Consider the following 23553-nt stretch of genomic DNA (forward strand, 5'->3'; position numbering starts at 1 on the left):
TCTATCAGCCACTGTCACTGGATTGTCTGTTGCTGGTTTGATTTAGGTTTGATGTGAGATGAATGGAGAAAACCAAGGTGACATGTCAAACATTGAGTAGACCACTTCACATGCTTTATTCAGTATCCAAATAATTAAAAACATCTTGATTTATTATACACGTACAACATCAGTACAGATTCTCTTTTTTCAAAACCATGGAAGTGTGTCTGCTTCTCAGATTTTTTTTACTCTTTTCTTTTTTTAGAAATCCTATTTTTTTTCAACAAACAAAACACAAACAAAAGGATGGGGGGTTGAGTGGTGCAGTAATAGGGTCAATCGGAAGGTTAAGGCACACATAAAGGGTTGACACTTAAACATCAGGTGGGGGCAGGGGAAATGAAATATAACTAAAAACAAAACCATTTGCTTAAATCTGCACCAGACACCATAGCATGAATTATATCCACAGTAAATCATATTCCGGAACTGTTAATTAACCAACACTTGACAAAGAAAACAATTGAACTACATTATCAACAAGGAAGACATTGTGTTGATTTGTTAGCACCAAAGATCCAATGGTTGTTACCTAATTATGACAGGAAAGGATTTCTCTATCAAATACCAATAACTGGACCTCATGAGTTGATATTAAAGCACCTCTGACAGTTGTTTTCTTTCTAATAATAGTCCTGTAGTGTAAAATCTGCCCTAGGGTTCATGAAACATTTTGGGTAACATGGACTTCTTTTCTGAGGTAGCCATTAAGGTATTTAAAGTGAAGGTGAACTTTCAGATGTTTTTTTTGTCATTAATTTAGAAGACACTCGGTTTTTAAGATTGATTTAATACCAGAAAATGGTACATCGCATTTGTTGCTTTCATTGTCCTTCCGCAGTGGTAAAAAAGTCACCTGTATCTCATTGTGTTTCTCCAGGGGAGATTTTACACTTTACAACTTAAAATGATTTTCTTGTTGCCAGTGGAAACAAAATATTATTTTTTAAGTGTCCATGCTTGTTGTAGGTTTCAGTTGAAGTAGCAGTCCCCTCAAACAAATTATTCAGAATCAAAAACACGCAAACGACGTCTTCAGCAGAGTAGTTTCAAGCTTGTGGAACTGTTTGGCAGCCGAATGAGTTTGTAGGTAATGTATAGAAAATAGAATTAGAGATGACTGCTAGAAAACAAAACAATTTCATGTCCACATTTATTTTTGTTTTTATACGAAGCAGACGGGGCCAACTTCGACGCCAAACTCCTGATCAGGTGCACCAACGTCCATAGGAGCGATGTCAATGATGGGCAGGCGAGATGTTTTTGATGTCTTGTAGTCGATGACTGTCTTGCCCCATGTGCCGGTATGTGACTGTGGAGTGGTGAGAGAGGAGAGAGCATGGGTCAGAATCAAAAACCAGTCCTGGTAAAGGGGATTGATAACACACTAACTTCTACATAACCTCTCTTTTATTTAGTCACTTCATCTATATTTAGTTCCATAACATGGATTTCACACTATCTTATCTCAAAATGAAGCCAATGCACCACCACCTCATGTGATAGCAGATGAACGACACAAAAAAGAGAGAAGAGATATAAAGACCACAGAGTAGAAGAGAGGAGAGGAGAGTAGAAGAGGGGTAGAAGACAGTTAAATACGAGAGTAGAAGAGAGAAGAGAATAGCAGCAGAGTGGAAGAGCGCAGAAGGGAGTTGAAAGATGATAGAAGAGAGTAGAGGACAGTAAAAGTAAACAGTAGTAGTAAGCGTCTCACCGTGCAGCCGTCCTCGCTGACGGTGTATGTGAAGCGGCTGTTGCCCTCGGCTCTGATCTCGATCTCGTTGGCTCCCTGGAGCAGCAGGGCCTTCTTCAGGTTGCCCGTGGCCTCATCCATGTAGGCGATGCTGTTCTTGCAGTGGTACGTGACGTTCTGGGACGCTTCGTTGGACATCAGGCGCATGAAGGTCAGCTGGATGTTGACGTCCTCTGGGTTGGAGCCCTCGCTACCATAGTGGAACTGGAGAGGAGAGGAGAGAGGAGGAGGGTTAGTATCATGAAGGTAGTGTTGTAGTGAAGGCAGGTCACTAAACCTCAAGTCCAAGTCGAGTCCCATGTCCCTAGCAATCCAGGTTTGAGTGTTAGTCCAAGTCATTTCTATCCAAGCTTTTGATTGGAGTACTTGTCATCTGGTTACGCTGAATGGTCCTTACCTGGAAGCCATTGTCCATAGACTCTGAGAACCAGATGTGCTTCTTCTCCCTGATGTTCTTGCTGGTGTACCAGTTCTTCATGGGGACGGTATCCTGGGATGGGTAGACACAGGTCTCTCCGGTTTCCATGTTGCAGTAGACCTGGACAGCATCCAGAGGAGACCCCTGGTTTGGGTCCACCCAGTACTGGCCTGTGGGTTAAAGAAAGAACAGAAGATAAGCCATCAAGGTGCTTAAGGTGAAAATGAAAGTCAAATAAAATAGACGTTATTGTATTATCTTTGAGTTTTTTATGTAGGCTGCTAGATCTTTGATGTTTTTGGCTGTTTATGTTTTGAGTATCTTATAAATCCAACCAACCAACCAATCAATCGCAGATCACAGCATGCCTAGTCCATGACCAGTGTCTGTCTGGAGCGTGAGCTGGACTGAGCCTGGAACTTACCGCTCTTCCACTCGGGGTGGCACATCCTGATGTCACGGCACATGCGGGCGGGGTTCTTCTGGGATCCCTCAGGGCTGCGGATGTTCTCCACCTTCTGGCTGATGCTCTTCAGGGTGGTGTCCACCTCCATGTCACGGTCGTTCATCATGTCAGGCTCATCAGCGCGGTAGTGGTATCCTCCTCCACGCATGGGGTCAGGTCCCTTCTCCTGGTTGTAGATCGGTGCGACATGGAAGCCGCCGCCAGCGGGACCTGGGGGTCCAGGCAGACCAGGAGAACCAGGAGCACCCTGGGTAGGAAAGAAGAGGATAGAAAGGGGTCAAATCTGGCCTCAAAGGCTGTGTGTGCTTGTGGAGGAAAGGAAGAGGTCAGTGTGAGACTTACAGCAGCTCCCATCTCTCCATTGCGACCACGGGGTCCGGGGGGTCCGATAGGTCCAGGCAGACCGTTCATGCCATCTTTTCCGGGGGAGCCAGAAGAACCGTGGGGTCCCTGTATGACAGAGACAACAACTCTTTTAGAAGTCATATTCCTTGACAAGGAAAAGGCACAACACTCGCTCACCATTATTTATTTAAACAACTATTAACAACTTGACATTTCAGCCTTCATCAATGGCCTTCATCAGTGGTCCTATTCCTTCCATTCCACAAGCAACATTACTTTAATAAAGGAATAGATAGGAAATCCCTGCGTAATCTGGTGTGTGTAATCTTGTTGTTATGGTAAAGACACAACATGACATATGTATATTATATTATCAGCCATGATTCATGTTCTATTGATGGGCTTGAAGTGGGTGTCATACTCACTCGAGGTCCAGAAGGTCCGTTAAGTCCAGCAGGCCCAGACTCACCAGGGGAACCCTAGAACCAGATACATCACATTAATCACACATTATATTAGCCATGGTAAAGCATAGAGAACAACAGATCTCCAACCCAGAGACAATGTGCATGCTTCCTTATTGCCTCAAATCAAATAAACACAACTTTTAAAATGGCAGTACATAACCATAAAGAGTGGTACCTTACTGTAAGATATGATGCATTAGATTAGTCAGTAGTTGTATGATATAATAAGCCTGGTATACTCACAGCGGGTCCAGGAAGACCGGGCATGCCATTTAAACCTCTGTGTCCCTTGTGGCCTCTCTCTCCACCCTCTCCAGCCTCTCCCTTGTCTCCACGAGCACCAGCAGGTCCCTGCAGAGATAGGCCAAGGGGTCAAACAGGTATTCAACACTGTCAATAAATATCGGACATCCTTACAATGCATTAGGTTAAGGTGTATGGATGTCAAAATGCTGACAGCAAACTTACAAGACCACCACGAGAACCAGCAGGACCGTTAGGGCCAGCGGGACCAGCAGGACCCTGAGAGAGAGAGCGAGAGAGAGAGAGAGAGAGAGAGAGAGAGAGAGAGAGAGAGAGAGAGAAAGAGAGAGAAAGAGAGAGAATCAAGGATAATGTGTATAGAATAACTGCATATACTAAAAATGATCAATAATACCTGAATGAATGGTGATTCACTAATCTGGTCATATACTGCATATTGACGTATCACAGGGTATGTCAGGGTAACATTGACATATCACAAGGTATGTCAGGGTAACATTGACGTATCACAGGGTATGTATCACAGGGTATGTCAGGGTAACATTGATATATCACAGGGTATGTATCACAGGGTATGTCAGGGTAACATTGACATATCACAGGGTATGTCAGGGTAACATTGCGAGCTAGTCCAACAAATGTCCAAAACGTCAAAAATGTTTCTAAGGCCTTCGGCCTGAAAGTTACAGAGATACTATAGTCGACCCCTAAATTGATGAGAAGAGGTACTTACAGTCTCTCCGCGGCTACCTGTCTTGCCAGAAGCACCAGAGGGACCGGGGGCACCGGGAGGTCCAGGAGCACCAGGGGAACCAGCATGACCATTCTCACCACGGTCACCCTGCAATGAACACACACACACACACACGGACAAACACACACACACAGACAAAGAGCCATCAGGTTAATGTCACCAGTGATGGGGACAAGTGTTGGTGGATGAGGTGAGTTTCCAGTTGGTGGATGAGGTGAGTTTCCTCCCTTACATTGTAAAGCGCTTTGATAATGGCTTACCTTGGAGCCGGGGGGTCCATCGCGACCGGAAACACCATCGTGACCAGTGGAACCCTCACGACCAGCTTCACCGGGCGCACCAGAAAGTCCAGGGGGTCCCATGGGGCCAGGGGAGCCACGCTCACCGACGGGGCCGCCAGGTCCCTGCTTACCGGGCTCTCCCTGAAAGAGGACAAGGGACAGGTCAAGGGTTAAGTGTCAAGTGTGAAGGCTTTGGGAGTAGAGACAAAGCTAAGACTAAAGTAATTCTTTTTGTGAGTTAATACTTTTGATAGCGGTTAAGAGTAATATGTTCGGTGTTTTGGGGGGTTGCTGTTGATGGAACACTCACAGCTGGTCCTGGTGTTCCTGCATTACCAGAGGGTCCCCTTCCTCCGGGGCCCCCCACAATACCACGCTGTCCAGCAATACCTCCAGGTCCGGGGGTTCCTGGGGCTCCCTGGAGAAAAATGACAGACAGAGGCAAAGATGACAAGTTATTCACTGCAGCAGGGAGAACCAGAACAAGCCTTTAAAAAGAGATTCATCAACATTGTTTGAATTTGACTACATATGATACAAATAAAGTAGCATTATATATTTTGATTTGTATTTTTTTCTCTGTTTTATTGTCATCTGGTTCATTTTATTTTGTGATGCTTTGCCTAACATCCCTTCATCCCTTTAGTATTTGATGTGTTGTTCTGTTTACTACTTTGTTTATTGCTGCTGTTGTTGTTTATATATGTTTACTTTACTTTACTTACCATCGGACCATCGTTACCCTTAGCTCCAGAGGGTCCTGAGGATCCTGGAGGTCCGGCGGCTCCAGCCTCACCGGGGCGACCAGCATTACCAGTTTCACCACGTCCACCCCTCTGTCCCTCTTTACCAGCGGGGCCGGGGGGGCCTGCGGGTCCGGGGGCTCCCTGAAAATATTTAGGAGATGAGGGGAGTTTGTTCAGAGCACATTTTTTAAAGGATAACAGTATGTGAGTTAAAGATGTTTAACTCAAAAAGCCAAACTTGATATTTTTCAGTCTGCATGAATGGGACTGTTTGATAGATTGTTGAGAAGATGGAGGACCTTGGTTATCTGAACTTACACTTCCACCAGGAGGTCCAACTCTTCCACCGGGACCAGGCATACCAGAAGCACCCTACGGACACACACACACACACACACACACACCCGAGATAACAGAATAGCTTTCACAAAAAAACACATACTTTACAATTCTTTGTTTTGTATATATTTCTGTTCAGTTTAAAGCAATTAAAAGTGTTGTTATGAATGATTTAAGGAGAAGTTTGAGGTTCTTACAGGGGATCCAGGTGCACCACGAGCTCCTTTAGTACCAGAATTACCAGCGGGACCCTGAGGACACAAACAGCAGGGAGTTAGGCCATAAAAACAATAAATAGGACACAGGATAATAAATATTTGCACTGAACATTACTATATTATTTAGGACAGGAACACAGGACACACTAACAGTCACATCACCTATTCAGTCCTCAGCACCTTCTCCTAATGGTGAGAGACTATTTCAATCGGTAACTGTATTACAGTACATTTAAGGATATATATGTTGTACAAGGGTGCCCTGTTAGCTAAAAGTAACTTGTCCTGTATATTTGAAAACTGTTCCTGAATTGGTTGATTCAGGAAAAAACTGCAAAATGAAAAATGCTATTTCTATCTATCTTGGAAATTTGAGCTTGTAGTTCAAACAAATTATAAGTTTGCATGAGTTGGACACATTATAAAATGTTCTAGTTGGTGGGGAGGGTCTGGAGGGTCAGGAGTTAAAGCTGATTGGACAGCAACAGACAGCCATACCTGAGGTCCGGGAGCACCAACAGGTCCACCGGGCCCGGGAGCACCAGCATCACCCTTGGGGCCGTTGTTACCGGTCTCTCCCTTGTTGCCAGGCTGACCATCAGCACCCTGAAGTGGGAAGAGAGAAGTGGAAAGGACTGGTCATTACTGGTCATTACTGGGTTATGGGATTCCACCTGGAAACAGAACTGTGACCAGCTTCAGAGTGTTGTGGACTGGACCAGACAGGGTGATGATGCTACTCACAGGGGGTCCAGCGAATCCAGCTGGTCCAGGGGCACCATGCTCACCACGCTCGCCCTAGACGATTATGGGTAGAAAACACACAGGGTCAGAGGTTGGGAAAGAAAAACGTATACATAAACACTTTTTTCTTTCTTCTTAATAACGGATCATACACAGGCATTTCAGCAATGTGCCATATTCAGTGTGATAAAGAGAAATGGCGTGCCATTATTCGGCGTATTACACCACTGTCATAAGCAGGTGAAGATGTAGTGTGTCATTGGAAGATACTCACAGGGGAACCGCGACCTCCAGTGGGGCCAGGGGGGCCACCGAGACCTCCCTCACCCTAAACACAGAGAGAGAAAGAGTGGGAGAGTGGCAATCAGGTGAGATTAGAACTATCTCATATTTGTCTCAATGAAATACTTATTTTATTCGGAGATAAGACTAGATTTTTACTGTTATACAACAAGGCTGTAACTACACAATCGTTTTTCAACTAATTCTATTGCATCGTTTACTGAGTAATCAAACTGTTTAATCCAAACAGCACTTTGCTCTTACCTTCTCTCCATGAGCACCAGGGGGTCCGGGGGGTCCGATGGGTCCAGTCATACCACGCATGCCGTCTTTTCCTGGGCCACCGTCGGCTCCCTTGGGGCCACCATCACCTCTATCTCCCTTGGTCCCGGGGTTGCCACCTGAGCCACGCTCTCCAGGCATTCCCTGCAGACCTGGAGCTCCCATACCACCAGGGGCACCAGCAGCACCAGTCTCACCCTGGACAGAGATGGTAGACAGAGACACATACATTAAAACTCCTTTCACATTATGACAAAATAATATATCAACAGAAATGTTACATCCACAAAAATATTTGTTGCGGTGCAAAAATAAATAAGAAAACCACTAATGATATGGTTGTATGGGGCCTAATGTAATTCTCAGTCCTTGGGTCAACATAAGGACCAACTGAATGATTTAATCAATGATGTAATCTGTATCTGTGTTCTCCAGTGTTCTCTTACCCTAGCACCATCGTTACCAGGAGAACCATTGGCTCCACGAGGTCCTGCGGGGCCAACAGATCCGGTGCCACCACGCTCGCCTGGGAAACCTCTTTCACCCTGAGGAGGTGGAGGAGAGGGGAGGAGAAGAGGAGGAGAAGAGGGGAGGAGAGGGGAGAAGATCTGTGAACATCATGTTTGTAATGGAACAGCTACTGAAGCAGGCAGCTTATAGATAGATGGCAGCTTCTGGGGGCTCAGATCCTATCCAGAGCTGCTGTAATGTACTGTACGTACTCTGGATCCACTGGGGCCGGGACCTCCAACCTCACCGGGCACACCCTGTGGAGCGACAGAGGAGAGGGGATCAATCAATCCAATGTATTTATAGCCCTTTTTAGTTGCCACATAATGAAATGCATTGCTAAATAGTGGCTGATTAGACTTCAACAACTACATTTGGGTAAAAACTTGCTTTCCAGGAGTATATAGGGTCTAATTTTCCATCAATTCAATACGTCATGGAGGGCATAGAATTGCATATAGAACCTACTGGATCTCTGTGATGGAGGGTACTACTTACCTGGTCACCAGCCTTTCCAGGCTCACCAGTAGCTCCCTGGGTTCCAGGCAGACCCTATAGGGATGATGGGAGTGGTATGGTTGAGATTTCAGGTCAACATGTAACATTATTGGTTGGAAATTTGAATATCGAGACAAGTAATGATTGTGGAGGTTAGGATTGTGAATGGTAACCTACTTGGAATCCATTAGGTCCGGCAGGGCCACCCTCTCCTTTCTCTCCTTGAGCACCCTGGAACACAAGGGAACTATATCAGCGCACAGTTTAAGTATGGTTTCTGGGTGGATTCATACAAAGGTGTCTCAGTGTGTTAAGAGACAATCCAATATTGAAGGAGACAATGTACTGTAGATGTGTGAGGCTAAATGTACCATTAATTCTAAGAAAGATATTTGTGAACACTTACAGCAGGGCCTTGGGGTCCAGGAGCACCAGAGTCACCATCTTTACCAGGAGCACCCTAGACAGAAACAAGATGGAGTCTATTACAAACCCAAGAAAGGACACACTGGCCTATAGACAAAGGGCCCTATTCTGACTTGATATAAGTTGACAACATGGACTTCAGTCAAAAATTGGGCCCATATAGCATAAAGGATACAGTATGAATGATTGATCCTATCTGTTTCAGGTCTAAGTATAGCTTTACTTACAACACCACCAACAGCTCCGGCTTCACCTCTCTCACCGGGCTTGCCGTTGTCACCCTATATGGAAGAGACAGACAACATTTACTATATATTCATATACTATACAGTGTGTCAGAAAACACACTGAATACACCACCCCTACCATTCATCTACATTTGCTCAGTATATGAAATAGTACTGTGAAAATAATTAGTTTGTAAAAACTATTTAGGAGGGAAATGAATGTTTATTTGTTGGTATGTTTGTTAGCTTGGTTGTTTACTAACAGCAGGTCCTTTGGGTCCGGGGAATCCCATGACTCCAGGCTGACCTCTGGCTCCAGAGGAGCCTGGGGGTCCGGAGCGACCATCGTTTCCAGTGATACCCTACAGTACATCAGGAGAAGAGAAGGATCACACAGGTTATCAAAGGGTTCGGTGCCCTCCAGACTGAACAAATGAAATGACTACCACATGCATTATGACTAAGGGACGTGGAGGTTAAAACGTGTTAAATCCTCTCGATAATGTCCTCTTGCCAATATAGTTTATTATATATCATAATAATAATATAGTAATTAAGTATGCATTGAGTTTGTGGTGAATAGGTCAGTAGTACTTACAGCAGGGCCAACTTTCCCATCGGGTCCAGGGCTGCCAGGGCTACCAGTCATACCCTTAAGCAGGTAGGGAGAGAACAGCACACATTAGATGACATTCTACCTGGGAATACAGGTTACAATACTCAAAAACTACAAGTCTGTACAAAATCTATGTGAATGATATAATATATAATGTACTAAACTGTGCATGCTCTTACAGTAAAGTTAAAGGTCACATGGTGAATTGATGGTTGGTTTTTACAATGCTCCACTATTTTACACCAGTCTTAGCACAGTATCTTATCAGAGAGAGAGAGAGAGAGAGAGAGAGAGAAGGTTAGAGAGAGAGAAAGAAAGAGAAGGAGAGAGAAAGAAAGAGAGAGAGATGTGGACAGGTGACACTCACCTTGGATCCGGGCATGCCAGGCTCGCCAGGACGACCAGCCTCACCAGTGGCACCTTGGGCTCCCATTGGTCCATTGGCTCCACGCTCACCAGGGCCACCCTATCACATGGGAAGGTCAATTGGTGATGTCTGCGTCAAGTTTTGATAGGTAAGCAGTACAGTAAGCTTCAGAGCTCAGAGATGAAATAGTGCTCTATGAGGGTAACCATCAGGACACATACAGCCAGCATATTTAAGGATAAGGATATTTTAGCTTATGTGCTGAATAAAATGAGGCTATAGGTTTAATACAATGTTCTGCTATGACGCTTACAGTGCTCCTTCATTTAATGTATGACCAAACATGGTGCTTCACTCTACACCAGGTGTCATGTTTCTTAGACATGGATTTATAGTTTATTAACTATAAAAATAAAATCAAAGTGTATTGGTTGTGTACACAATGTACACATATTATTATGGTATTATATTATAATAATTATTATATTTGACTATTGACTCACCTTGCCACCGGCAGCTCCATCAGAGCCGGGGAAACCACGCATACCAGGCATACCCTGTTGGAAGAAACAGAACCGACATTACACATGGGAACATACACATGGGACCATGGCACAGGCACACCATATCACAAAGTCAGGGCTCCCAACTGACAAACACTGTCCCCTGGGAATTCAACGTATTCTACAGTATGCAGATGGTTTGTGGGCTTAAGTAATATAGACTGGTGGCTGAGGCTCTAAGTAGTATAGCCTGGTGGCTGAGGCTCTAAGTAGTATAGCCTGGTGGCTGAGGCTCTAAGTAGTATAGCCTGGTGGCTGAGGCTCTAAGTAGTATAGCCTGGTGGCTGAGGCTCTAAGTAGTATAGACTGGTGGCTGAGGCTCTAAGTAGTATAGACTGGTGGCTGAGGCTCTAAGTAGTATAGACTGGTGGCTGAGGCTCTAAGTAGTATAGCCTGGTGGCTGAGGCTCTAAGTAGTATAGCCTGGTGGCTGAGGCTCTAAGTAGTATAGCCTGGTGGCTGAGGCTCTAAGTAGTATAGCCTGGTGGCTGAGGCTCTAAGTAGTATAGACTGGTGGCTGAGGCTCTAAGTAGTATAGCCTGGTGGCTGAGGCTCTAAGTAGTATAGACTGGTGGCTGAGGCTCTAAGTAGTATAGCCTGGTGGCTGAGGCTCTAAGTAGTATAGACTGGTGGCTGAGGCTCTAAGTAGTATAGACTGGTGGCTGAGGCTCTAAGTAGTATAGACTGGTGGCTGAGGCTCTAAGTAGTATAGCCTGGTGGCTGAGGCTCTAAGTAGTATAGACTGGTGGCTGAGGCTCTAAGTAGTATAGACTGGTGGCTGAGGCTCTAAGTAGTATAGCCTGGTGGCTGAGGCTCTAAGTAGTATAGCCTGGTGGCTGAGGCTCTAAGTAGTATAGCCTGGTGGCTGAGGCTCTAAGTAGTATAGACTGGTGGCTGAGGCTCTAAGTAGTATAGACTGGTGGCTGAGGCTCTAAGTAGTATAGCCTGGTGGCTGAGGCTCTAAGTAGTATAGACTGGTGGCTGAGGCTCTAAGTAGTATAGCCTGGTGGCTGAGGCTCTAAGTAGTATAGCCTGGTGGCTGAGGCTCTAAGTAGTATAGACTGGTGGCTGAGGCTCTAAGTAGTATAGACTGGTGGCTGAGGCTCTAAGTAGTATAGACTGGTGGCTGAGGCTCTAAGTAGTATAGCCTGGTGGCTGAGGCTCTAAGTAGTATAGACTGGTGGCTGAGGCTCTAAGTAGTATAGACTGGTGGCTGAGGCTCTAAGTAGTATAGACTGGTGGCTGAGGCTCTAAGTAGTATAGACTGGTGGCTGAGGCTCTAAGTAGTATAGACTGGTGGCTGAGGCTCTAAGTAGTATAGACTGGTGGCTGAGGCTCTAAGTAGTATAGCCTGGTGGCTGAGGCTCTAAGTAGTATAGCCTGGTGGCTGAGGCTCTAAGTAGTATAGCCTGGTGGCTGAGGCTCTAAGTAGTATAGACTGGTGGCTGAGGCTCTAAGTAGTATAGACTGGTGGCTGAGGCTCTAAGTAGTATAGCCTGGTGGCTGAGGCTCTAAGTAGTATAGACTGGTGGCTGAGGCTCTAAGTAGTATAGCCTGGTGGCTGAGGCTCTAAGTAGTATAGACTGGTGGCTGAGGTTCTGATGGTTGGTTGATGGTTTTTCAAATCCCCCCCCTCCCCCAATTTTAATTTACTGTAATCATATGGAGAAAACAAAATACAACGTTAAAATGAATCTGTCTGTGTAGACACATTTCTTTTGAGTAGGGGCACTTCAGGGAAGGGTTATCTGACATGGGAGAAGGGGGCTGAGGAGTCAGAGGTGGTTAACGTACACGCTCTCCAGGGGGTCCAACACCACCAGCTCCACCGGGCTCACCACGGGCGCCTCTCTTTCCCTCCTCACCAGAGGGTCCAGGGGGTCCCCCAGGACCAGCGGAACCCTGGTTGGAGAAAGAGGCGGAAAGGACAGAGGGGTCAGATATGAGACCAGACCCATAGTACAGTAAACTCACCTGTCCAACAATACCTTCAGAAGAAACAGGTGTATACACCTGGGTTAGAGACCGCTTTCCCAGACACAGATTAAGCATAATCCTGGACAAAAAAGCTATATTAATTGTGATTCTCTAGTGAAGATGCTTTTTGGTCCAGTACTGGGCTTGCTTAATCTGTGTCCCGGATACCGGCTCTAAATGTATTGAGACATGGTAAGCTGCTTGCTAAATACAGTGTGCAAGATTGTGTTTCCATAGGTGATATATCATTGAGTTCATTGCAAACTTACAGGCTCTCCCTTTACACCGGGCTCTCCCTTGGAACCTTGGGCTCCGTGCTCACCCTGTAAGGGAAAACAAACAAACAAATCCCATCAGGTAACACACCACTACTTCCTGGTCAATATTACACATCACAAAATGGAGTGAAGTGCTACAAATGTTTAATCGTTTTTATACCCCATAGAGATGCATTAAATGACTGCGTTCTATTGAATTTTGTGTTGTACCAATTTACAAAGCAATACTCGCCACGACTGCTTGATCAAAATAGCACATAACAAAATAATGCAGTACAGCGAACGCATACATTAAATGCTATTTGACCAATATACAAAATAGTGATCGTAACAGTGGTACTCACCTGGTTACCCTTGGGGCCGGGGCTACCACCAGATCCGGGTGGTCCAGCGGGGCCACGAGTTCCTGGGAAACCAGGAGCACCAGAGATACCAGCAGCACCCTATGGGACGGACAAGAGGAGACACGTTAGTGCACCAGTACCAGTATGTACTATACTATACTGTTAGTTGTTTTGCATAAAAGCATCTGCTAAGTGGCATATATTATCATTTGTATATTAAGTATTAATTTGAACATAATCAATCACAGATCATCTGAACAATCAGTTTGATGTATCCACATGGCTCATACTTACAGTGGCACCCTTGCCTCCTGTTTGGCCATCACTTCCGGGGGCACCCTGTTTGGTTAGAGGAGAAGAGAAGAAAAGAGAGGAAGAGAGAGGGGAAGAGAGGGGGGGGGGGAGATATTATATTACAGTAAACTTCAGGGGTCAGAGGTTAGATGGTGCACTATGAGGTCAACCATTAGCATTTACACATATACAGTATATAAGGATCTACAGTTGTAAGATAAGGACATATAAGCATATCAGGCCAACCATACGTCATGCACAACAGTACTCACAGAGGGTCCAGCAGCACCAGCGGGTCCGGGGTTACCGGGCTCTCCTCGAGATCCTTGGGGTCCGTCTGAGCCACGTCCTCCTTGAGGACCAGTCTCTCCCTAAGAGGGGCACCGGAGAGGGAATTAGGAGGGCGTATAGATACTGGATGTTTACAGTCTTTGTGACTGATGTTACCGGTGTGTGTGTGTGTGTAGAGGGATGGAGAGGGAGGCTGTGTGTGTTTGTTTGTGTGTGTGTGTGTGTGTGTGCGTGTGTGTGTGTGCAGGTGTGTATTTGTGGGTGGGTGGGTGGGTGTGCATAGGAATGTAGGAAGATAATTAATCATTTGTTGTTTTTATGTCATTCATATTCTGTACGATTTCATCCTCTAACTCTATACAGTAGCCTACAGTAAGAGGACAGAACCACATGAGGTGTACATATGCCATCTGGTGGCCACTGCCTATATCAGCTCAGGTTCTCAATCTGGTTCCCAATTCTCTCCCCTTCTGCCTTAAGAGTGTACTTGTTCACTTTCCTTCATGGATTTGAGAGGAAAGGCCTGGTGTAAGAAATATGGGTGAAACTGCCTCTATCCAATGCTTTCAAAATGCATGGTGAGGATTGTACAAGGGCACACTTTCTGAGAATTGGGACGCAACAAGTGGGTTAGGGTTAGGGGTTAGGGGTGGAGGGTATGACATACCTTAGCTCCAGCACCTCCGGGGAATCCAGGGGCACCAGATGGGCCAGTGGGTCCCTGGAAAGATAAAATAAACATTTGTTAAATTCACATAGTCAGGACCAACACATGACACTGAGTGGGGTAATCTGAATTGCTTTGACAGGTTGACAGGTTAGTCACCAGTAATAAAGATACTTACAGGGGATCCAGCAGGACCAGAGTTACCATCGTTACCACGAGCACCCTAGAGGAAGAAGTAGGGGGGAATTATTATTAATTCAGTTTATTTCTGGTTCTGATAAGAACAAGAAAAAGCATATTGGCCAGGTGAACAAGGGTAAGCATACTGCACATTATAGACAGGAGTTGATATTTAGGGGTATTGCAGCAATACATCAACATGAAAAGTCTCAAGTCTCAGACTTTTCTGTGTCATTTGAGATAGTGTCTAAGGTTTTGCTGCGATTCATGTGATCAATCAATCTATCAATCAAATGAACAGTGAAGGCAGTGAAGTGTGGTACTTACAGAAGAGCCAGCGGGTCCGGGGCGGCCTCTCTCACCAGGAAGACCACGAGCACCCTGGGGAGACAAGAGGGGGGAAGCAGAGGGAGTTCAGTAATGCTAGATAGTACAGTAATGACTAAACAATGTCTGTGGCTGGCTACTTTCACTGAGCCATAACATTTTGTTAAAAAAACGGACATTATTCAGTCTTTGCTATTACTGGAAGGCAGGTTGATATCTTTAAAGTTCCTGAGAGTTAAAGGCCTCTGATATGTTTATTGAGACGAGCGCTTTACTTCAATTAAATCAATGTGTATTTGTCATATGAACAGGATACTCACCATAGCACCGGGGTTACCGTTGGATCCAGGGGCACCACCCTCTCCCTGTGGTCAGAGGGATAGAGAGAAAAAGAGTAACAAAACACCGGGGGACAGATGAGTTCTCCAGAACAGGTAATGATAGACTCACATGGTGATAGATATCATTAGATAGACCTCTAACCTTGGGGCCAGCTGGGCCACCGTCTCCCTTGGCTCCATCCATACCGTTGAAACCCTGAGGAGGAAATCAAAGAGCATTTTTTAGGTCTGGTGTCATTCTGTATGGTTAGGAGTGTAATGTAGGAAAGTGGTAGTGTCATGGCCGTCATATCATCATGGGAGTAGGGTGAAGTTGCCCCAAGTCGCTGTTCTTGGGTCAGTTATACATTTCCCATACTAATGGTTAGGGATAGGATTTGGGGAGGGAAAGGCTGATCCTAGATCTGTATCTAGGGGAAACTTCACCCTGGAGCATCCTCATGTCCCTCCTCCTCCTTATATTACTCACTCTGTGTCCCTTGATGCCGGGGAGGCCAGGAGTTCCGGGGGTTCCACGACCACCCTGTAGGAAAGGAGAAGAAAACATGTTGTGGACATAAAGCAAATAGTCTTCATTCTTCATGTATGCCTTTTCAGTGCTGAAACTAACCTCTCTTTGTATTAGTGGTTATGTACTTTTACCGTAGTCTATTAGAATGGTTCTCATCAAACACACATTGGGTATGATTATGGTCAAAGGAAAACTGCCCTGTAGGTCCTTTACTGATATGAACCAGGTCTGTTTTGACAGGAGCATCTGATCCTTGACCTATAGGGTTAGAGGGCCACTCACCTGAGGGCCAGCGGAGCCACGCTCACCGGGGCGACCAGACCTGCCAGGCTCACCCTGTAGAGTAGAGAGGAGAGATGGAGACAGATGTTAATGGAGAGACACAGAGACAGAGATGTCCTCTCCCTGTAAACAATTCTGCCGCTAATGGCAAACAGTGAAAATAATGTGGCATAAAAAACTGCATAAAAAAGGGATGATACAATTATTATGATTATATTATATATATTATTAAAATGTATGTAATGATGTAATGATAACATGTCAATATACAGTGGGGGAAAATATTGTGGTGTAAGTTGCAAACGGGGAAAACTAGAAAAGTCTATGTTGAGTTCTGTGTTTACTGTGTTAACAAATGAACATGGTTTTTCGAGCTACAGATCTGACAAATGGAATGAAATAGAAGGAAAGTTGAGATTGTGCGAAAAACATAACGTACATTATCTCCGTTCTTGCCAAGGGGGCCCATTGGACCACGTTCACCCATGGGACCCTACAGGGAACAAACAAAGATGAGTGGATGTATGTGTCCTTTCAAAATTGATGATTTTGTGTGTTGATGTTGCTTTGCAAAGGTTGCTAGTGCATATTTTTTGGGGTTATGGGCAGGTTGCTACTACAACTGTTGGTGATGGACAGGAAGTGGTGCGTTCCGAATGTGTGAATGTGTGTCAGTTGATATTTAAATCAACAGGAAGTTGTCATTTTTGTATACTCACAGAACCACCAGGCTCACCGGGCTCGCCAGGGGGACCATGGTGACCGGGGGGACCCTGGTGGAGACAGGAACACAGATCCGACCATGTGACACGGGTTATATGCACTTTTGTTATAAGAAATATGGCCCGGTTTTCCTGGACTGAAAAACATGCTCAATGAAGAATCTCCATTGAAATATATTTTTTGTCCAGGATCAAGGTTAATCTGTCCGGGAATCTGGCCATATAAGAAGTATTGTTATAAGATATAAATTACTTAAGACAAATATAAATACACTACACTGTATACTATATAAATGTATGTACAAAAAAATTTATAACTGGGATGATTTTCACATCAATAGACATATTATGTTCAGAGGGAACTGATGACATGAGAACTTACCTGGTATAGTAAACAGAGATGCAAATAAATGTTTCATTATTTTTCTTATAAACATGAAATGAGTGAGGTTGTTGTTGTTGACAATACATGAAAGGATACTTACAGTGTTGCCTGGTGGGCCAGGGAGACCACGGGGACCCATTGGGCCCTGATGGAAAACACAACAACCAATTAGTCAATTAATCAATTATTCCATTTGTAGCAGTACTTTACCTCCTTTGATTGAGATAAAGTGAATATGTGAGGTATTGTAATCTAAAGGATAAAAGACACAGCTGATCATTGTGAGCAATCACTATCAGAGGACTACTGCAAACCTAAAAGCATCGTACTGTATAAGCACTAGCTTAGTATAAACTACACTGCATAGGCAATCGTTACCTAACTATGACAGGATCCATGATCTTCAAAAACAGCAATACCATGCAGCTAGAGTCGATGTGCGCGCACCCGCGGAAACCTAATCAGTATAATAAAGAAATTGAAAGGTGGTTTTGCTCTACAACCCCCACAAGCTTCACGGGACTTGTCTGAAGTCGGTACAGCTGATGTGTCAACTTCTGTCTGTAGCGTCCAAATGGTTTTGTATGTAGTTCAACTAGTAATTAAACCTTTTTTGTGTTTAATAGGCTAAATTACACATTCTGTTAACATCTGACTCCAGAGTGATCTGACCTTGCAATATGTAGTCTATGACATTTCAGATTTAGATATGATATTTTTTCACGAAGTAGTTTGGATGTAGTGAAATACTTTTTCAAAGTAACTATAGAACTATATATTTTTTTGTTGCGTAGCTTAACTTCTTCCATTGTGAAGTATTTGGTAGCTTAAACTATATAGCTTAAACACTGCTCTGAAGACTGCTTTTGTAGAGGTTTGGTAATAGACCACATACATAATGGTTGTGCATTTCTGAATCCAGACAACAGAAATGTACAGTTCACAATGGTACTCTGATACTGCCTGAGACCAGACCTCTTAGTTCAATTTAGCCTGGAAATGTGGCTCCACTTTGATCACTAAAACAGCACAGAGGAAGACAGGAAGAGGACATTCATACCATTGGTCCCTGTTGGGCCTGGCCACCGCTGGATTTCTGGTCATAACCATGGTGCATCTGAGGAGAGAAGTTCTGCAGGAAAGGAAAGAAATAATCATATTTTTTCTAAAAGTTGTAAGTTTTACATAGGGAATAGGGTGCCATTTGGGATGCACCTTAGTCAGAGGGTGAAATAACAGCTTGATAGATTAAACAATGAATCATACAATGTGGCTATTCACTACTATCATCACCATTAATAAGGAGGAATAGTCTCCCTCTACTACTAACTGCCTCAACAATCATAACAGTTTATTGTGTGCCTCTGTATTCTGTCTCTAGTCTAACTCCTCCATAAGCTAGACTTAGAGCAGCGAACCAGGGAGCTGTCCACACACCGCTGGTGCTGAAAGGAGCAGGGAGCTACACTCACCACTCTCTAACTTAGATATCTATTGATATTTCCTCTCAGGCGTACTAAAAAGCATGGATACGGATAACTCTGGTACTAGACTGGTAGTGACTGGTAAATATCCACAGGAAATAGCCTTTGGATATTATTTTGTCATGTAGGTAACTTACTCCGCCACCAAGGCCAGGAGGTCCAGGGGGGCCTGGGGGGCCGGGCAGGCCAGGCTGGCCATCCATGCCATCGTTACCTGGAACACCCTCAGGACCCTGGAGAGATGGACAGACAGACAGATACACAGCTTCTTAGTAACAAAGACAGAGAGATCGACAGACAGGCAGATACACAGCTAGTCAGAGATGGACTGGCAGTTACTCAGTAAGAGCTCAGCCTTCAACAACCCATGACTGGGTTAGTTAGATAAATACAGTTCTGTAAGCACTGCTTTAGACAAATACAGTTATATCTAATGCACTGTATTAGATAAATGCAGGACTATTTCCATTGGTATAGACCTAAAAGTGGTGATTGAGGTGAAGAAGTGGTGCATGCCATGAATAGCAGTTCTGGCTCTGCTGTTTTCCCCACAAAAAAAATTCTCAAATGATTGAATCTGGGGCTCCATGTGCTAGAAAGCTACATCTGGATTGTACCACCCACAGGAGCACTTGACCTGTGACCTGTGATGCAAAGGTCAAAGTTGAACCAAAGGTCGATAGGTCAATAGGTCAAACCCTTGAAAAATACATACCAGTCACTAGAAACTAATGTCAATCCTTATTTTGAAAGATTGGTGTAAGTTAAGAAGTTATAAGGACATAGTATTAACTCTACTGCAAAATAGCTTTTCTGTGCTGAGGTGCTTAAATCTGTACTGAATAGAAACAGCAGATAAGTCAAAGCCTTTGCCTAAACCCCAGCTCCTCCCCTTCCGAAATGCCCACCTGTGTTTACAATATTTTACAATTGAAATCTCAACCTCCACTTCAAGCACCACTTCCACAAAGCCATGATTCGTCAAAAGAATCAGTGACACTAATACACCGTGATTTTTACCCCTATGTCTCTCATGGAAAAACTGTACCCTTAGTAAATATATGAATAAGTATATACATGTATGTATAATATACATGTACATATGTATGTATATATATAAATATATGATTTCATTTCATTTCAGAAAATAAACAGTTTATAACTTACATCATCACCAGTGGGGCCAACGCCTCCCTGTGGTCCCTGTGGATGTACAACAACAGGAAGAGAATCAGGTGTGCTGCAGTGCTCCTTTCACTGCACTTCAATGAGAGTGGTGTAGGCCTACTGAGCTATGACCTACTAGAGTCAGTACACATGTACAGTAGGCCTAGCATAAATTAAGGCATTGAACCTTTGGTGGAGGGTTAAATGGTAGGCCTACAGCATATTTGAAAGGTATCACAGTTTGAATAAACATGAACCATAATGAACATATGGGCTTATTTATGATGCCTGTAAGAAGGCCAGAGCTCAATCATTATTCAATAATATTAAAACTGTCATGCATTGATAATATGATTTTTCACTGACATAGTAACACAATAACACATGTGTTATAACACATATAAAACATGACATAATAACATAATTAACACAATCAATACTAGTGGTAAAATGTACATAAATACCTCTGGCTCAGGCACCTCTGGTACCTGGGGACCTATGAAAGCAATTAAGAGGAAGAGATCATACTATTATTACCCCTTATAAACTCATATCAAACATGAACTTGGTAGTAAAAGCTCTGGATAAGAGTGTCTGCTAAATGATGTAAATGTAAAAAACGTATCCTATAAAACAATGATTCTCAATGTACAATAATACTGTGTTGACAATTAATGTATTGCTGGATCCCATATAGCAGTGTGTGAAGGCATCACAGGCCTAATGCTGATTAGGCCTATATATGAGAAGATGTGAGTGTAAAGTTAATCTGCACATCCACATCTCCAGCATTGAACAGGGTTAATCCATTCATAAAGAAGGTGGGGGGGGGGGGGAAAGAAAAGCAATAGTAATATCCAAGGTGATTTTTTTAATGCTTATCCTCAATAAGGTATCCACAGTCCATTCTAAGTTATGGCCAGCGTTCAAGGCTGTGTAAAGCCCGCCCGGTTCCCTTTGTTCCCCTCTGTCTATAACTGGAAACGTTGCAGCCTACTGGTGCCACTGGGGGCGCCAGAACGCTACCAAAGGCACAGGTGTAAGTGGTCATCAAAGGTAGGCTACCCTCGCTTTCGGGGCAGATAGGACAGCATTCGCCGTCGGGGATGATAGGGTCGGCGCAGTCGGTTGTGTCCTCGCAAATCACTTCGTCGCACATAACGGTTCCGCTGTCGCAGACGCAGATCTGGCAGGGTTCTGGTTTCCATACATCCTTATCGTTGTACTGTTGGCCGTCCAACGAGCAGCTGCCGAATCCGCCTGCAAAGATTGAGATTTTTGGAGACGCAAGATAAGTCACATGGCAATTGAATAGACCTATCAGAAGTGAGCATTTCAAAAGCAAACTATGTCTGATAAAAGTGGCCGCAGGTAGCTTAGTGGTTAAGAGCATTGTGCCAGTCCCCGAGCCGACTAGGTGAAAAATATGTCGATGTGCCCTTGAGCAAGGCACTTAACCCTAAGCACTTAACCCTAATTGGTCCTGTAAGTCGCTCTGGATAAGAGCATCTGCTAAATGACTAAAAATAAAAATAAAAATAAAAATGATACATTATTTCAACAGAACAAACTGTGTAGGCATACTGCTACTAAGATGTAGGCTAGACCCAAACTTATTTGAATAAGAATGACACAATGCAGGAAAATTTCTAAAATAGCAAACCAGTCATGACTGTGAAACTCGGAGTCCTGCCACAGGTAGGCCTAATGTAGGATCCTAGGAGGCCACTCTCAATTAATGACATAGGCCTAAGATTGGTAAGACCTACCAACATCCCAAGGGCCTACTAGAAAATCTCTTAGATATTTCTTAGATTTAGAGAATTCTTAACAGAAAGTAGCCTACAGAGACAGGGTTTTCCCTTCATTGTTTTCCAAACTATAGTCATAAATTAACTGAATGTCCTATTGTGTTGCACTGGTTGTTGCCTTTGCAGTAGACCAGCATTGGCCAAAGGCCATGGGGATGTCTAATGGGAGTTGTAAAGTGGTCGGTGAAAATGGGGGAGCCGCCCCTGCGAAACATAAAAAAGTTTCCAAATGACATGAAATGCTTTGTGGCATGCCTAATGTGTAATGACAATTACCAAGGCCTATGTTTGAACTTTGAACCACAAGCGAAATAATATGAAGTAGGCCTAGGCCTATAGCTAACATCAGAAAGGCCTGTAGCCTACAGTGGGCCTACAATAAAGGCCCACTGGCAAGGGGTCATGTGGGGATTTGGGCAGTCGGCCCAGGCTTGTCTTGTCATTCTGGTGATGAGGCCTACATTTCCAATATCTGCCACAGAGCTGCGCTCCAAGCCTGTACAATGACATTATAATCCACCGACACACCGCCCTAACTATACCCACCCAATCTGATAAATTGATGTCTAGACAATTCCACTGAAGACGTCATAGTACAACTATTTTCACTTAATTAGCCTCCCAGGTTTAAAGTTATTATAAACCAAGCAATGGAAACGTCTTATTGTAGATGCCATGAAGTTTATTAAATAGGCTACAAACTTCCATTTATACTAGTAGGCTAATGGGGAATAAGGCTTGGCTTTCCTATTGCCTAAACTTTCAGGAGCTTGATCCAGTCCTGGCACAATTCGTTGTTGCTATTGTACATAATATAATTCCTAGATTTGGGTGATATGAGAACGAGAATAATATTTTGTTCTGAGTTTTTTTTCTGAAAAACATTTCCTTATTGCTTATTTTGATTTAACATAAGTAATATAATTGTTTCAAGTGGTTTGTATATTTGTATTGTATTCCAATTCCATCTTAACATCATGTCATCATTGCGCATCCAAGCTTTTGCAGCAGCTAGAATTTCCCTTGCCGGAGGACATGAAATAGCGCGTGAACAGCGAGCGCAGGGGTTCACTGAACATGTGTCTGCACGCCAGGGAACGCTCAGCCATGGAAGCAGAAACATATACAATCCTTGTTCAATGCATCGAGCTTCGGAGCTCCAAAAGCAATAGTATAACCCTTTTGATGATGTTTGCTGACAATTTAACGTCAGGTGTGCCACAGGGTAGGTAAGCGTCATTATATCGTCCCAAACATAATAGAAAGGTGCGCAACATCCATTTACGCGCTATCCATTGTTCTTGCGAGCGTCCCTGTGTCCCATAATCTCATATAAAGTGATACTTACTATCGTCCTCTCCTTGACCTCTTGCCAATAGCACTGTTGCGCTTAGCAACAGCGCTAACCGAATATCCACAAAGCTGAACATGTCTAAATATTAGACATGTAGACTCTTTGAGGCAAGGGGAATCCTGTTTTTACTCCTCAGACTCCAACCATAAAAAGTAGGGTCCGGTTCTTTGTTACTCCAATCCAGACCCAGACAGAACCTCCCTACTGCCTAAACAAATGAATAATCTGGGCTTTTATATGCCAAACTTTTGGGGAGGTCCTGGGCGCAGAAGATAACTTGTACAAGTGAAAGGAGTCCCTCCTTCACAAGAGGGGGGGGGGGTGTCAAACAAGTTCACATTTTGGGTAAAACGTGGACGTTCAAACACCGGTGCGCTTTTTTTCTTTTTGTATAGGATACATCATCTTCAAACGGTTAACCGTCAAACGGTTAACCGACCCCGTGGATGTTCTTTGCTCAAACATCCACTTTCGTTGGTCTTTAAAACTTGACAGTGGCCTATTCAACTTGAGGCAAGGTGTGGAGAA

At 44.0% G+C, this 23553-nt stretch overlaps 1 protein-coding gene across 1 annotated transcript; it reads right to left on the bottom strand.

Moving 5' to 3' along the window:
* Positions 1–92: 92 nt before the first annotated feature.
* Positions 93–23238, bottom strand: col1a1b (collagen, type I, alpha 1b). The gene is made up of 49 exons (XM_041858927.2): positions 23020–23238; positions 20926–21120; positions 20325–20356; positions 19861–19896; positions 18831–18926; positions 18270–18341; positions 17310–17354; positions 16822–16875; positions 16542–16595; positions 16103–16156; positions 15779–15832; positions 15452–15505; positions 15289–15333; positions 14969–15022; positions 14640–14684; positions 14462–14515; positions 13776–13874; positions 13504–13548; positions 13210–13308; positions 12857–12910; positions 12405–12512; positions 10552–10605; positions 10049–10147; positions 9664–9717; positions 9329–9427; positions 9066–9119; positions 8819–8872; positions 8590–8643; positions 8413–8466; positions 8127–8171; positions 7851–7949; positions 7387–7602; positions 7115–7168; positions 6841–6894; positions 6595–6702; positions 6076–6129; positions 5858–5911; positions 5519–5680; positions 5104–5211; positions 4773–4934; positions 4492–4599; positions 3963–4016; positions 3738–3845; positions 3453–3506; positions 3025–3132; positions 2641–2929; positions 2196–2386; positions 1760–2002; positions 93–1354 (listed from the first exon to the last, which is right to left on the bottom strand). Exons 1-49 carry the CDS (start codon positions 23099–23101, stop codon positions 1208–1210), a joined length of 4371 nt encoding a protein of 1456 aa, XP_041714861.1. The 5' UTR covers positions 23102–23238; the 3' UTR covers positions 93–1207.
* Positions 23239–23553: the final 315 nt, after the last annotated feature.

The sequence above is a fragment of the Coregonus clupeaformis genome, chromosome 31, assembly GCF_020615455.1.
Source record: "Coregonus clupeaformis isolate EN_2021a chromosome 31, ASM2061545v1, whole genome shotgun sequence".
Classification (NCBI taxonomy): Eukaryota; Metazoa; Chordata; class Actinopteri; order Salmoniformes; family Salmonidae; genus Coregonus; species Coregonus clupeaformis.

Excerpts from the sequence above, each read along its gene's own strand:
- col1a1b (XM_041858927.2), bottom strand. The coding sequence starts at position 23,101 with ATGTTCAGCTTTGTGGATATTCGGTTAGCGCTGTTGCTAAGCGCAACA. Across the intron at positions 18,927-19,860 it reads TTGGCCCCACTGGTGATGAT|GGTCCTGAGGGTGTTCCAGG; the intron begins GTAAGTTATAAA and ends CCATCTCTCCAG. Across the intron at positions 5,912-6,075 it reads GTGGTGCACCTGGATCCCCT|GGTGCTTCTGGTATGCCTGG; the intron begins GTAAGAACCTCA and ends GTGTGTCCGTAG.